We start from the raw sequence: 14,302 nt of genomic DNA, 5'->3' as shown, positions 1-14,302 counted from the left end.
TGTTTCCCAGTATGTTACTTAGCCCCTTGTAGTGTCTTGAAGATGACTTTTGTCAGTGTGTGTAGTCTGTCTTTGGTCCCTATGCATCCACTGCCACCAGGCTTTGCTATGCAAGGGATGTTACTAGGACTCTGATGAAAAGTTCAAATCCTTTGAATCCTTCCAAGTCACCAGGGCCAAGGGGATCAGTAGAGGATCCTGAGATGAAGGCCAAAGCCAGTGTTCTTCTTTTCCCCTCAAGGGACTCTTTCTCAGGGGTTAGCACTTTCCTCTCTCTACTGCCAGACACTCTCGATCCTTGGACTCCAGGCTGGTTTGCTCCTTTATGCAAAATCCACAAGGAATGACCAGATCTCCCTAACCAATCCCAACATACTTCCCATGCATGATGTCACCCAGGCTTTTAAGGATGTTTGCATCACTTAGTTGGAATGCCTGTAGTTGAACTCAATAAACATGAGTTCTCACCTAGTTATAGTATAGGGCACTTCAGTCTAGGCCAGAGGTGGGGTGAAGTCATTAATGGACTCAACAGGCCTTTAGCCTTCCACAAGTTCTTAGCCTGGTGTCTCTCCTGTTAGTAGAGGAAGCATGACATACAGTAGGTACTTGATCAGTGCTGGTGGATTAAATGACTGACTGATGGTCACTGTGGCTAACCCTCCCTGGGCAGGTTTCCTTAGGGGAAAGAAGGTAGGACCTGGATGAGGAGGGCTTCCTCCTCCACATAGCTCCCCAGGGGCCCTGGAGAGCTTGACCCCAGACTCTACCTGGACCCTGGCCTTAGGGCAGTGGGATTGGAGGGTTCTGCAGCTTCATTCAGCCTCAGCTTTGCCCTTTGAGTACATGATCTCAAAGTCAAGAATTTGGGAAATGAAGCCTGCTTTATACAATTAGTTAAATCAGGAGGGGAAAAAACCCTACCCTATCATTTGACTACTTCTAACTTATTGCTTTGTTTTAGAAAATAAATCCATTATCATTGTAAGAAGGGCTTAGCTAGGGGTCAGTGTGCCTGGTTGTTTCAACAGTTCAGCTAGCAGCCGCTGTGGGTGTGAAAAACCAACACTAGCCCAACAACAAGAATGCTGCAAGCTCAGCTTCTTTTGATCTGTTTTACAAGGGAAAGCAACGTTAAGGGGTTAGCAATCCTCCTTTAATCCAGCATACAAATATCATTCACTTAGTTCAGGGGGAAAAGCCAGCACCCTGAACTTCGGAGCAAATACAAACAAATTACAAACATACATTTATGACCAGACCAAATGCAATTCATAGTTACCAACATCTGAGTTCAGCCGGGAGCTCAACAAGGCTGGCTCAGAGTCACACGCCACTCCTTCTGTGGCTCAGAGCTCCCAAACAGAAAGCCAACCTCTGGGTTTATATATCTTGTTCAGGGTCAAAGGTGAGTCACACATGTGACCTAAAATCATCACAAAAATGCGACTTAAACCCACGTGATCTAAAAGCCTCTGATGCCACAAACATGTCACTCAAACCCATGTAAACTGGGCTTTCCCTTGAGGCAAGGAGGTCATCAGGGACTCCTAATTTAATCAAGGAAACAAAGGCCAAACTCTTCAAGGGCACTTGGTTGAATAACTGCTAAGAGCCCATCTTGATTCCCAATACACTGGTCAATACCCATGCCAGCTTTTGTGCTTTAATCAAAGGTAAGAAGAAAAGTCGAAGGGCAGCTAGGTGGCCTTATGGATAGAGCACCAGGCCTAGAGCCAGGAAGACTTGAGCTCAAATCCAGCCTCAAACATTTACTAACTGTGTGACCCTGGGTAAGTCACTTAGCCCCATTTGCCTCAATTTCTTCATCTACAAAAATGAGCTGGAGAAGGAAATGGCAAACCATTCTAGTATCTTTGCTGAGAAAGCCCCAAATGGGGTCACAAAGAGTTGGGCACAACTGAAATGACTGAACAACAACAACAAAGAAGAAAAGCGCTAAGAGGCAGTGCGACATCACAAAAGAGGCTGGCTTTGGAGTCGAGAAGTCCTAGGTTTAAGTCCAGCATGGCACACACATACTTAGCTTTTCCACCTGGGGCAAGTCACTTGAGCTAATGCTAATTCCATGTGGATTACTCATCTTTGTCAATCACCGGAGTTCCTGTATAGGCAATTCTAGCATAGGCATGCTCCGCCTAGGTGAAATCACAAATTCAAAGAGAAAAGAAGTTATGCAGTAGTGTGCCATGTCAACATAGCCAGAGGTGTCTAGCTGAGGGACTATATAACCCTACTCCCTAAAATAGATTTTATTGATCTTTTCTTTTTATACAACCTACATTTCTCATTGTTTCCAGGTCTCCTACCCCCAAAACCATAAAAAAGGGGAAAAGTTCTGCAAAATTAACCAACACATAAAAAAAAAATTCCAAAAAAATCTAATATGCAACATTCCACATCAGGGTGTATCAGTAAGGCAGTAATAACAATGTAGATGATAATTGTCAAGATGCCTATGTACGAGACTCTCCACATAGAAGGCAGAAGTAAACCACTTATTCAGACACCAGAGAACCATATTCCACAAGCCATCCGCCCAATATCACAACATGGAGCCTCCATCCCAAAGCCTCTCAGACCCTCTGCTGGGGTCTTCCCAAAAACAGACTCACAGTGCAGCTGCCACAGTCTGTTCAGCTGTCAGAGGTCGGCTTGCGTTACCTCAGCTCCAACAGTCACAATGCTCATTGACGGCCATAACAGCTCCCCCCCCCCCACCTCTCTCCCTCTCTCTCTCTCTCTCTCTCTCTTTGCATTTCCTGTGATATAGCTTCCTTTTCCTGTCAGAAAGCTCCTCCCACCACATGTGACTTAGGCTTCCTGTGATGTAAGCAGGTCACATGGCCTCTTAATGGGTGGGAAAGATCTTCAAATCTAAATTACTAATACATTCGGCCCCAAGATCTTTTTTATCCATTACATAGGGCAATGGGAATTCTGGGATAACTGGTGTCAACAGAACTTTACACAACAATTTAACAGAGATAACACAAGATAAGCATTCTTCTCCAGTAGCTTCTCTGGGGCCAAGCTTGATCAATATAATTTTTCAGAGTTTTCTATTGTTTTGTTGCTCTGCATTTTTGCTATTGTAGTCATTGTATATATTATTTTCCTGATTCTATTTTTTCTACTTTTCATCGGTTCATATAAAACTTTCCATGCTTTTCTGTATTCATCATATCCATCATTTCTTATGGCACAGTGATTCCTCTAGGATCTTAATCCTAAATGGATTGAACCTTTGTATAACCTACCAGTCACCTGTGCCTGTTGGCTCACCCAAATGTCAGCCCATTTGTAGAGGTGGGTGGGGTAGGGGGAAGAGCAGCCAAAAAAAAATCTGGTGGTGATTATAGATCTCAAGAAAATACATTTTAGAGCTGAGACATTAAAGCCTATCTAGTCCAACCTCCTCATTTTGGAGATGAGAATTCAGAAAAGCTAAGTGACTTACCCGGGGTCACGCAGCTAAGTGTCAGAGTCAGGATTTGAATCTAGGTGGTCCTGACTCCACTTTATTTTGTCTCTCAGTGGATAGGAAAGTAGGGAAATGACAACCACAAAAGGTCTGCCTATTACTATGACTCCATTACCAGGAAGAAAGCTTCTGTATAGTTAGAATTGGAGGGGAGAGAAATGACATAAAACTGGACATTGAATTCAAAGTTGGCATTTAGTTGCCCTTTATCATGGAGGTATATAACCAGCTACATGTGATATGAAGATACATGAAAGAAGCTTGCAGGGGGGTAGTGCATCCCTGTTACATGTAATGACAACAGTGGACAGAACACTCAGCCTGGAGTCAGGAAGTTCTGAGTTCAAATCTAGCCTCAGACATTTACTAGTTGTATGACGCTGGGCAAGTCACTTAACCTCTGTTTGCCTCAGATTCCTCATCTGTAAAATGGTGATGATAATAGCACGTACCTTTCAGGGTTGTTCTGAGGTTCAAATGAGATAATAGCTGTGAAGCACTTAGCACAGTTAGTGCCTGGTACCTAGGAAGCTCTATGTAAATGTTATTTATGATGATGGTTATGATTATGATAGTAATTACAATGATAAGGGCAATGAGCCGTGGGCAGACCTATACCAATTTCTACTCACAGTGAAGCCACTGGTCTCTCTCCCTTGAGGAGCTGCAACAGGTAACCATAGTGATCCCACTTGAATCTCTGGCATTGCTGGCAGAGTCATATAACCTTGTTAACCTTAATGAGAAGAGCACTAGAGGCCCATGATATTCACTGCTCTTTTAGATGCATGTGCTCTCTGCCACAAAGCATGCTGAAAATTATTATGCTTGCAGTAATTAAAGCAGATTCATGGGTTTCTTATTTTATTAAAAAGTCCCTCGTGTCTCCAAAAACAAAATGTGTGTTGTGAGTGTGTGTGTAAATAGTAACTCTTGGCTACATGTTATCTATGTGTATCTTAGCCTCAGTTTCCTCTCCTGCGAAATCATTGAGTGGGAGGGGGTAGACTAGAAGCCTTCCTTCTCTAAAGCGTAAGTTCTTGTGAGTACCTAGGTCATTTTGCTGAAATTTCAGTTCTTAGTTCTCAGTTCTTAGGACCGTCAGGAATTTGAAGTATTTAATTCTCAGACTCTCAAGTTTTAGCAACTGTTTGATTGGCTCTGCTTAAAGTTTCTGGAGTAGGATAAAGCAGTAGATCATGGATATCGTTATTACAGAATGATTCTTTGGCAATGGCAATATGGCCCAGTATCATGATAGAGATCTGACCTTGAAGTGCAGAAGATCTGCATTCAAGTCCCATCTCTGATGTATACTGGTTTGAATCACCTTGGGCAAGTCATTTCAAGTCAAGTAAACAAGCATTTATTAAGTGCCTATTGTTTGCTAGGCGCCATGCTAAACACTAGGGATACAGAGAAAGGTGAACACAGTTCTTACTGTCAAGGAGCTCACAGTCTAATGGGAAAGACAAATTTGTACAGATAAGATACAGGATAAATTGAAGATAATCTCAGAGGGAAGGCACTGGCATTAAAGGGGATAAGGAAAGGCTTCTTGCAGAATGGGGGAGTATGGCTGAGGCCAGAAGGAGGAATTTTAAATCTGTAATATTTTAACTGTCCCGAGGGCATACGTAATACCATTGATATATGTTACTTTCAACTCATATGATGATGATAACATAATATCAGCCTAATTTCTAGATGGCCTACAGAAAAGGAAATAGTTTGGCATACAGGCAGAGGAGAGAATCATATGGTTTTGATGAGTACTGCTGAAGTGGAGGTTGGACATCCACTTTCCCTAATCATAGGAGAGAGTCCTTGCCTATAACAAAGAATAAGAGAGGACAAAAGGAGTTCTGTAAAACTAACCACACAATAAATAAATCTGGCACATATGAAGTTCTGCATTCATGAACCCCCACCTTTACAAAGGAGCAAAGGTGGCACATTTTCTCATCTTGTCTTTGGTTGGGCAACTGATGTTGATGGAGAACCTGCTGAGAAAATTTGTAAAGTTCCTTTGCCAAAAGTTAATAGAAATGAAAAAGTAAAAAAAAAAAAAATTGAACCTCTTCATATCGAACATTTTTTAAAATCCCCCCACTGATGTGATTGTCCTTTCTCAGAGGACTTTGCTATGTGGTTGAAATGGTCCTCTCCTAAGGGACAATCTAGTTGCCCTTGTTGCTTAAGAACAAATTTACCAATCAAGCGTTCCCCAGCAGCAGGGCAGCTTGGTGGCTCTGTGTTTAGAGTGCTAGCTCAGGAATCAGGAAGACCTAAGCTCGAATCCACCCTTAGACACTCACTAATTGTATGACCATGGGCAAGCCACTTAACCATTATCTGTCTCAGTTCTCCCCACTATAAAGTGAGAATAACAATGATATCTTATTCCCAGCTGGGTCAAATGAGGCAAGATTTGTGAAGTGCCTCGTGTAGTGCCTGGCACATAGTAGGTGCTTTATAAATGCTTGTTTCATTCTTTTCTGTGATGATGCCTTTCATAAGCCTGTTCCTAATAAATACACAGAGAATTGATTTGGAAATGATCATTTTTGACGGCTGACCAGCCGCTGTGGTAGCTGGGCCCTGCTGTCTCTCCCCCAGTATGTCTCTTTATATAGGAGTCTTATCAATTGATTTGCTATACTGCTCCTCATCAGAGAGCCCTTGCCCTTCCAATGTTCTTCTACCATCTATGCACAAATACCTCCTCAATTACGTTCTTTCATTACAGCAAAGGTTCACACTCCTTTATCTTTTGCTGTTTTTCAGGGGCTGCCTTCTGTCATGCTTGCTTCTCCCCCTCATGCCCCCCCCCCATATGCTCCAGTTTTAATAAGTCCTCCCCCTCATCACCATGTTACTCGCTTAGGAACCCCTACATTCTTGCCTTCTACTGCCAACTCTTTTCAGCTGCTTATGGTGAATCCTTTTCGTATGCTTTATATTCCACCCAAATTGGATTAATCACTTTTCCCAAAATTCATTCCATCTTTTTCTACCTCCCAAAATTCCAAAACCTAGAGTGAACTTTTCCAGATCCTAGATCTGCCTCTTGAAATATTCCCCACTTTGAATACACAGATCAAGGATCATCTCCTCTATGAAGACTTCCCTGATTCCACTCGCCACCCCTAACCCCAGCTCCAGCCCAAAAGTAATCTCTGCCCCATTAAATTTTTCATAGCACTTTGAACCTCTCATATTCTTCCCATCCACTACATTGGATTACAGTTATTTGTATGCATCTTATCTCCATTACTACATAGTAAGTCCCAAGAGCACAGAGATTTTGTCTTATTCATCTTCATCTTAATACAGCATCTTGTAGATAGCAGGTATTTACTAAAGTGAATAGGTAGCCATAAATAAAATCCCAAGCTTCTCCAAACCTATTTTTTAATTTAAAAATTTTAATCCAATATTATATATTTTTAAAGATAAGACACTTCCTAATAAACCACCAAAAAACCTTCTCTCCACTGCAGAATACCTTCCCTGCTGACAGTTTAGCAAAAACCACTTAAGGGTGTGTTTTTGTAACAAAGCCCATGCCACTTTCCATTTTTGTATTTTATGTATTGTTAGTAGAGGAAGGTCATGTGTTTTAGTTTTTATAGTATGGTACCAACCAAGAGTGTTCATTATATTTGGCCTGAGTTTTGTTGCCTCTTAAATGTTGAAATTTTTTTTTGTCTTCATTTTTTTTTAATTTTAATTTTTTTTTTATTTTTAGTTTACAGCACTCAGTTCTACATAATTTTGAGTTCCAGATTTTCTTCCCTCCCCTTCCTCTCCCTCCCCAAGACAGCATGGAATCCGATATATCTTCTACGTATAACTTCGCACTGAACTAATTTACACACTAGTCAAGTTGTGGAGTAGAATTCTGACCAATGGAATGAATCATGAGAAAGAAGAAACAGAACCAAAAAAAACCCCAAAAACAAAAGAGAGGAAAAAAAAAGGGAAAAAAAGGTGGGCATGAAGTGTACCTCAATCTGTATTCATACTTCATAGTTCTTTCTCTGGATGTAGATAGCATCCTCCATCGTGAGTCCTTTGGAGTTGTCTTTGCACCTTGTATTGCTGAGAAGAGCAAAGTCTATCAGGGTTAGTCCTCACAGAATCCACATATCTGTGGTTGTGTGTAATGTTCTCCTGGTTCTGCTCTGCTCACTCAGCATTATGTCATATAGCTTTTTCCAGGTTCTTACGAAGTCCGTATCATCCCCATTTCTTATAGCATGATAGTATTCCATTACCTTTATATACCACAGCTTGTTCAGCCATTCCCCAATTGATGGGTATCCCCTTGATTTCCAATTCTTAGCTACTACAAAAAGAGCCGCTATAAATATTTTCTGTACATATGGGTCCTTTTCCCACTTGTGTGATCTCTTTGGGATACAACCCTGAAAGTGGCATTGCTGGGTCAAAGAGTATGAACATTTTTATAGTCCTTTGGGCATAGTTCCAAATTGCTCTCCAGAATGGATCTGTTCACAACTCCACTAGCAATGTAACAGTGTTCCAATTTTCCCACATCCTCTCCAGTGTTTATCATTTTCCTGTTTTGTTATTTTAGCCAATCTGACAGGAGAGATGTGGTACCTAAGAGTTGTTTTGATTTGCATTTCTCTAATCAGCAGTGATTTCGAGCATTTTTTCATATGCCTATAGATATCTTTAATTTCTTCCTCTGAAAACTGCCTGTTCATATCCTTTGACCACTGCTCAATTGGGGAATGACTTGTATTCCTATATATTTGGCTCAGTTCCCTGTATATTTTAGAAATGAGGCCTTCATCAGAGACACTAGTTGTAAAGATTTTCTCCCAATTTTCTGCTTCCCTCCTAATCTTTGTTGCATTGGCTTTTTTTTTGTACAAAAACATTTCAATTTAACATAATCAAAATTATCCATTTTGCATTTTGTAATGCTCTCTATCTCTTGTTGGGTCATGAATTCTTTTCTTTTCCATAAATCCCAATTTTCTGCTTCCCTCCTAATCTTTGTTGCATTGACTTTTTTTTGTACAAAAAATTTCAATTTAACATAATCAAAATTATCCATTTTGCATTTTGTAATGCTCTCTATCTCTTGTTGGGTCATGAATTCTTTTCTTTTCCGTAAATCTGATAGGTAAACTATTCCTTGCTCTCCCAAATTGCTCATAGTGTCAGCCTTTATTCCTAAATCATGAACCCACTTTGACTTTATTTTGGTATATGGTGTAAGACATTGGTCTGTGCCCAGTTTCTGCGCTACCATTTTCCAGTTTTCCCAGCAGTTTTTGTGAAATAGAGAATTCTTAGCCCAGAAGCTGGATTCTTTGGGTTTATCAAAGAGTAGATTGCTATAGTCGTTGACTTCTCCATCTTGTATACCTATCCTATTCCACTGATCCATGACTCTGTTTCTTAGCCAAGACCAGATAGTTTTGATGACTGCTGCTCTATAGTACAGTTTAATGTCTGGTATGGCTAGGCCACCTCCCCTAGCATTAAATGTCGAATTTCTTTACGTTCTTGTAGCCTTTGTGTGTATTGGCAAGATATCCAGGTGCAGAGAATAGCACTGGGCCTGTAGTCAGGAAGATCTGAGTTCAAATCCAACCTCAGACACTTACTAGTCACTTAACCTCTCTTTACCTCAGATTCCTCAACTGCAAAATGGGGATGACGACAGAACCTACCTCACAGGGATATTGTGAGGATCAAATTAGATAATATTTGTAAAATGTTCAGCACAGTGTCTTAGCACATGGTAGGCACTGTGCTAATTATAAATGCGAATTAAAATACAAAGCTTTTAAGCTAATCTATACTGCTTTTATTTAGTATAATTTTAATTTAATTAAGAATTTAATTTATTTAATATAAACTTAATTTATACTAAAGTATTAAGCATCTCTAATTATATAGAGGCTTAGTCCCTTGCCTTGCCTCTCTTTACTCTGCGTCATGTCATATGCCTTCCCATGTTTCCCTGAATTTTTTAGATTAATCACTCCTTACAAAGTAGTAGTATTCCATCAAATTCATACATTATATCCATTCCCCACTTGTTGGGCGCTTGTACTATTTCTAGTTTTTATTGTTACAAATGATGGGGTCATGAATATTTCTGTTCCTATCAGACTTTTCTTGACGTCAGTAAGGTCATTGAGCGTATAGTCCAATTGTAGATCTCTGAGTCGAAGGGTATGAGCATATTAGTCAGATTTCTTGGATCATTCTAAATTGTTTTGCAGAATGTTGAACTGAATCCCTACGTCAGCTCACAGGGAATTAGTGCACTCTTTTTTATCCGTAGTTCCTCCAACAGTGAGCTTTCCAACTTTTATCATCATAGTCAATTTAAAAATTGTAAAGTGATCCCTCAGGGTTGATCTAATTTGCATTTCTCTGATTGTTAGTCATTTTGAACAGTCTTCAGATATTTTTTTGGATGATTTGTATTTGTTCTTTTGAAAACTGTTCATGTCATTTGACCATTTCTCTGTCATTATTAATATTTTAATTCTCTATAAATTTTAGATGCCAGACTTTTGTAAGTTATTTAATGCAAAGTTTTTTTCTATATCTTCCAATTCCAATTGTATTGATTTTATTTGTAGAAAACATTTTTAATTTCATCTAATCAAGATTGTCTACTATGCCATTTATAATACATCCCTCCCAGACACACCTCCATATATGATTATGGATTCTTATTTACCTTATTTATGCATTTTAAATTTATTGTGGTATACGATAGGGTAAGATGTTGGATTAAACCTCTTTTTCCACCATACTGCTTTCCAGTTTTCTCAGTTGTTACTGTTGAATAAAGAGATCCTTATTCTACAGTTTTTGTTCTTGGGTATATCAAACACTAAATCTTCCCTATCTCAATAGTCTAATGACCACTTTTTCCACTTTTTAAATCCAATACTACATAATTTTGATAATTACTAATTTATATTTTGAGATTCCATACTGTCAAGCCTTACTCCTTCCTACTTTTTTATTATCTTCTTGGATATATTTAACCTTGTATTTCCTTAAGTGGGTTTTGTTTTTATTTTTTCTAATAATCTCTATATTAATTTGTTTTACATATTACTAAATCTGAATAGTTAATTGGTTGATTTTATCATTTTGATTTTATTGGTATGACCAAGCTATGAGTAGTGAATGTCTCATCAAATTTTAGTTCTTCCTCTATTTCTGTAAAAGTTGATTTGTAGTTTTATTTATATAGGTCCTGAGTGTATGTTGGTAGATTAATAGCCAAATACTTGATAAATTTTGTTTCTATTTTCAGTGGAATTTCTCTTCCTGTTATTCCTTCCTGGATTTTGTTGCTGACATTGTGATGACTTTTATAGATTTATTTTTGTATCTTGCTTGTTTACTAAAAATATTGTCTCACTTTGGGGGTGTTGGTTCTCTAGGAATATCTGAGTGAGCATTCAAATAGAGTTAACTTTGCCTATATTTTGTATTCTTAATATCTTTTTCTTATCTTATTGTCATAACTAGCATTTCTTAGGTTATTTTAAATAATATTGGTGACAGTAGGCATCTGTATCATCATTGATCCTAATGGAAAAGCTCCCTGTGTTTCTCCACTACACATAATGTTAACTCTTGGTTTTATATGGTTATTATTAAGAAAAGATCTTTTTTCTTTTGATGATGTTTAACATAAGTGCTATATTTTTTCAAAGGCTTTTTTGTAGTCTATTCCTATAATCATATTACTCTTATAATTAATATGATTGATTATGCTTATACTTTTCCTAGTGTTAAAATGTTCTTGTAGAATCCTTGATAAATATAGAAATCAGGTAATAGACAATAGTTTTAAAACATATTTTTGCATAATCTCCTTTCAATCATTTTATTTAATACTATTGTGCAATATTTACTAGTGATATTGGTCAACAGTTTTCTTTCTCCCTGGTTTGAGTACCAAGACTATATTTTTGTCTTATGTCTTATATTGGGTAAGGTATATGTATCTCTATTTTTGCAAATAGTTGAAATAACATAGGATTATTTGTTTTTAAGACATTTGATAGAATTCATTTGTAAGTCCATCTGAACCGATATTAATTTTTTGTGAGACTTTATAGTTTTCTCAGTTCTTTCTCAGATCAAATTACTTAGATTCTCTGTTTCCTGTTTTGTTAATATACATATTTCCATTTCACTTAAGTTTTAACTTTGCTGGCAAACAGAATTCCTCATTTTCATTTATGATCATATTGTGCCTCTTAAAATATTATCTAAGGGCTTAACAATTTTATTGCTTATAAAACACAGCCCTTTTTTCTTCTTTACCAACTCAGTTAGCTTTGTATCTTCTATTTTGTATATCTTTTCTTTGATTTTCAACATTTCTGTTTTTGTTATTTTGACCTTACAGACAATTCTTGCTTTATATAAATTCACATTATGCAGATTAGACTACCCAGCCCCAACTGAGGTTCTGGTGGCTCCTGCAGGGTAGCAGTAGCAATGCTGATACAGCTACATGCCAAGGGGTCCTCTACTCTAGGCACTGAAGCCACTCTGGCTACAGAGGCCCCAAGCACTAAAGCCACTACAGCTCAAGGGCCACAGGGCCATGGGAAGCCCAGTGATGAGGGAGGGAGGTCTGTGGAATGGTCCATTTTCATTAAATGAGAATTTCCTGTATTGATTTGTTGACTGTCTTTTAAAAAATTGTATATTGAATTCACTTTTTTTTCCTCTTCCTTGCTTTTGTTAAAGTAAACATTCAAAGGTTTAATATAGGGTTTGAACATTTTTTTCTCTAAGGACTACTTTGGTTGAGTGCCTTAAGTTTTGGGATTGTTGTCACATTGTTGTAATCATTTTCAAAATGTATTTTTTGTTGTTTCTATGATGTGTCCTTTGATCATTCATTATTTAGTATCCATTTAAGTCTATTGATATTTGCCTTATTGATGATACATTTTATTACATTGTATTCTATAAAGATTCTATTTACTATTTCTGCCTTTTTGCATTCATTTCTGAGGTCTTTTTGCTTTATTATGTGACCAGTCTTTATAAAGATTCTGTATAATCCTAAAAACTGTGTTTTTGTGTGTAATCCTAAAAACTAAGTATGTTTTTGTACATTCACATTCAATAATTATGAAAGGTCTATTATATATGTTTTTTTCCCAACATTGTGTTCAGATCTGTAGCATCCTTTTTATTTTCTATTTCTTTTTGACTTGTCTGGGTCTCAGAGAGGCTTGTTAAAGTAACCTAAAATTTTCATCGTACTATCCAAGTCCTTTTGCAGTTCAATTAATTTTTCTTCCAAGCTCCCAGATAGCTTATGTTTTATATTGATACTATTTTAGTATCTATGGTACCTTTAAATATAGTGCTATTTCACTGCTTGTCTTTCTTGAAACTGTGATGCCACTTCTTACTGTCACTTTACCAGAATCGTGTTTGTTAATCTCACTGGATTTTGTTTTTGTTTTGCACTTAGTTGATACATAATAAATTCTGCTCCAGCCTTTCATTTTAACTTTATAGGAATCTTTATGCTTTAAATATAATTATAGTTGTTGTTGTTTTAATGCAGCAAATTTCTGTTGTACTTTCTATTTTTTTTTCTTCCAATTGAGAAATTTATTTAAACGGGTCAAATAAAACAGGTGCCTCCTTGTCTCTGTACTTAGAAGAAGGTGTTGGGTCTCTTGGTAGTAAAGCGTGGTTTGTGCTGGCGCCGTAGCACTCTGTGGGGCAGAGGGAACTTGATTTTGGAATCGTGAAACTGCTTGACTGCGGGCCGGCGGCACTTGCTGGCAGGAATTTCTTCCACTTTCATGATCTGGATAGAGTGAGCCCGGGCACGGTGACGGGCTCCCATATCTCGGTAGCACTGAGTGACAGCACCAGCTGTGGTCAGGTCCCTGTACTCCCTGTACATGTTGTGGGTCCCACTCCTGGAATCGTAGCGCAGCCAGATGCCAAAATTTTTCACTCTAAGAGGGGACTTTTCAAAGACCTGTCCACAGTATACAATTTCTCCAGAAGACTTCTTCATCTTTTTCAGCTGAGAAACGAAGTACCAGAATCGGGACTTTGCTACAACATGGTTAGGAGCAAAGATCCGCATCCGATAAAGAGGCGGCACTGGACTCTTGGGAGTAGGCAGGCAGCGTCCAACTACCTTATACTCTCTCAGGGTGCCCGAGGCCTTCATGGTGCTGCCGCCTCACTCCCCGCCAACCCGCAAAAGGTCTGTTGTACTTTCTTATACGTTCTACAACCTTCTTCCATTCTGTGGAAAAATTCAACCAATTCATAGGTTCACATTCAGGGTTGATAATTGTTAAGTTAGTTCATAGTTCATATCCCTGTTTCCTGTAGCCCTTACAGCATTGTCATTTTCCTTTTTTGTCAACTTTGCCAATCTGGTGGTTGTGAGGTAATACCCCCAGAGTTATTTCAATTTGCATTTGTTTGTTAGTGATTTTAGTGCATTTTTTTATATGGCTATTGATAACTTGGACTTCTTCCTCTGAAAACAGCTTATTCATATCCTTTGACTATTTATCAATCAGGAAATGGCTTATAAATTTTTATCAGTTCTTTATATATCTTGGAAGTGGGATGTTTATTGGACAAACTTGCTGCAAAGATTTTTTTCCTCCAGTGGCCTGCTTCTCTTCTAAATTTAGCTGAATTTGTTTTGCTTATTCATAAACTTTTTAATTTGATGGAATCAAAAAGCATTATATTCTGATCCTGTGAGAAATT

The 14,302-nt window shown here is 38.2% G+C and overlaps 1 protein-coding gene across 1 annotated transcript; it reads right to left on the bottom strand.

Moving 5' to 3' along the window:
* Window positions 1–13,159: 13,159 nt before the first annotated feature.
* Window positions 13,160–13,776, bottom strand: LOC118831458 (60S ribosomal protein L18a). The gene has a single exon (XM_036738816.1). It carries the CDS (start codon window positions 13,743–13,745, stop codon window positions 13,215–13,217), a length of 531 nt encoding a protein of 176 aa, XP_036594711.1. The 5' UTR covers window positions 13,746–13,776; the 3' UTR covers window positions 13,160–13,214.
* Between the last annotated feature and the right edge of the window lie 526 nt (window positions 13,777–14,302).

The sequence above is a fragment of the Trichosurus vulpecula genome, chromosome 9, assembly GCF_011100635.1.
Source record: "Trichosurus vulpecula isolate mTriVul1 chromosome 9, mTriVul1.pri, whole genome shotgun sequence".
Lineage (NCBI taxonomy): Eukaryota > Metazoa > Chordata > Mammalia > Diprotodontia > Phalangeridae > Trichosurus > Trichosurus vulpecula.
This window is presented reverse-complemented; position numbering and strand designations above follow the sequence as displayed.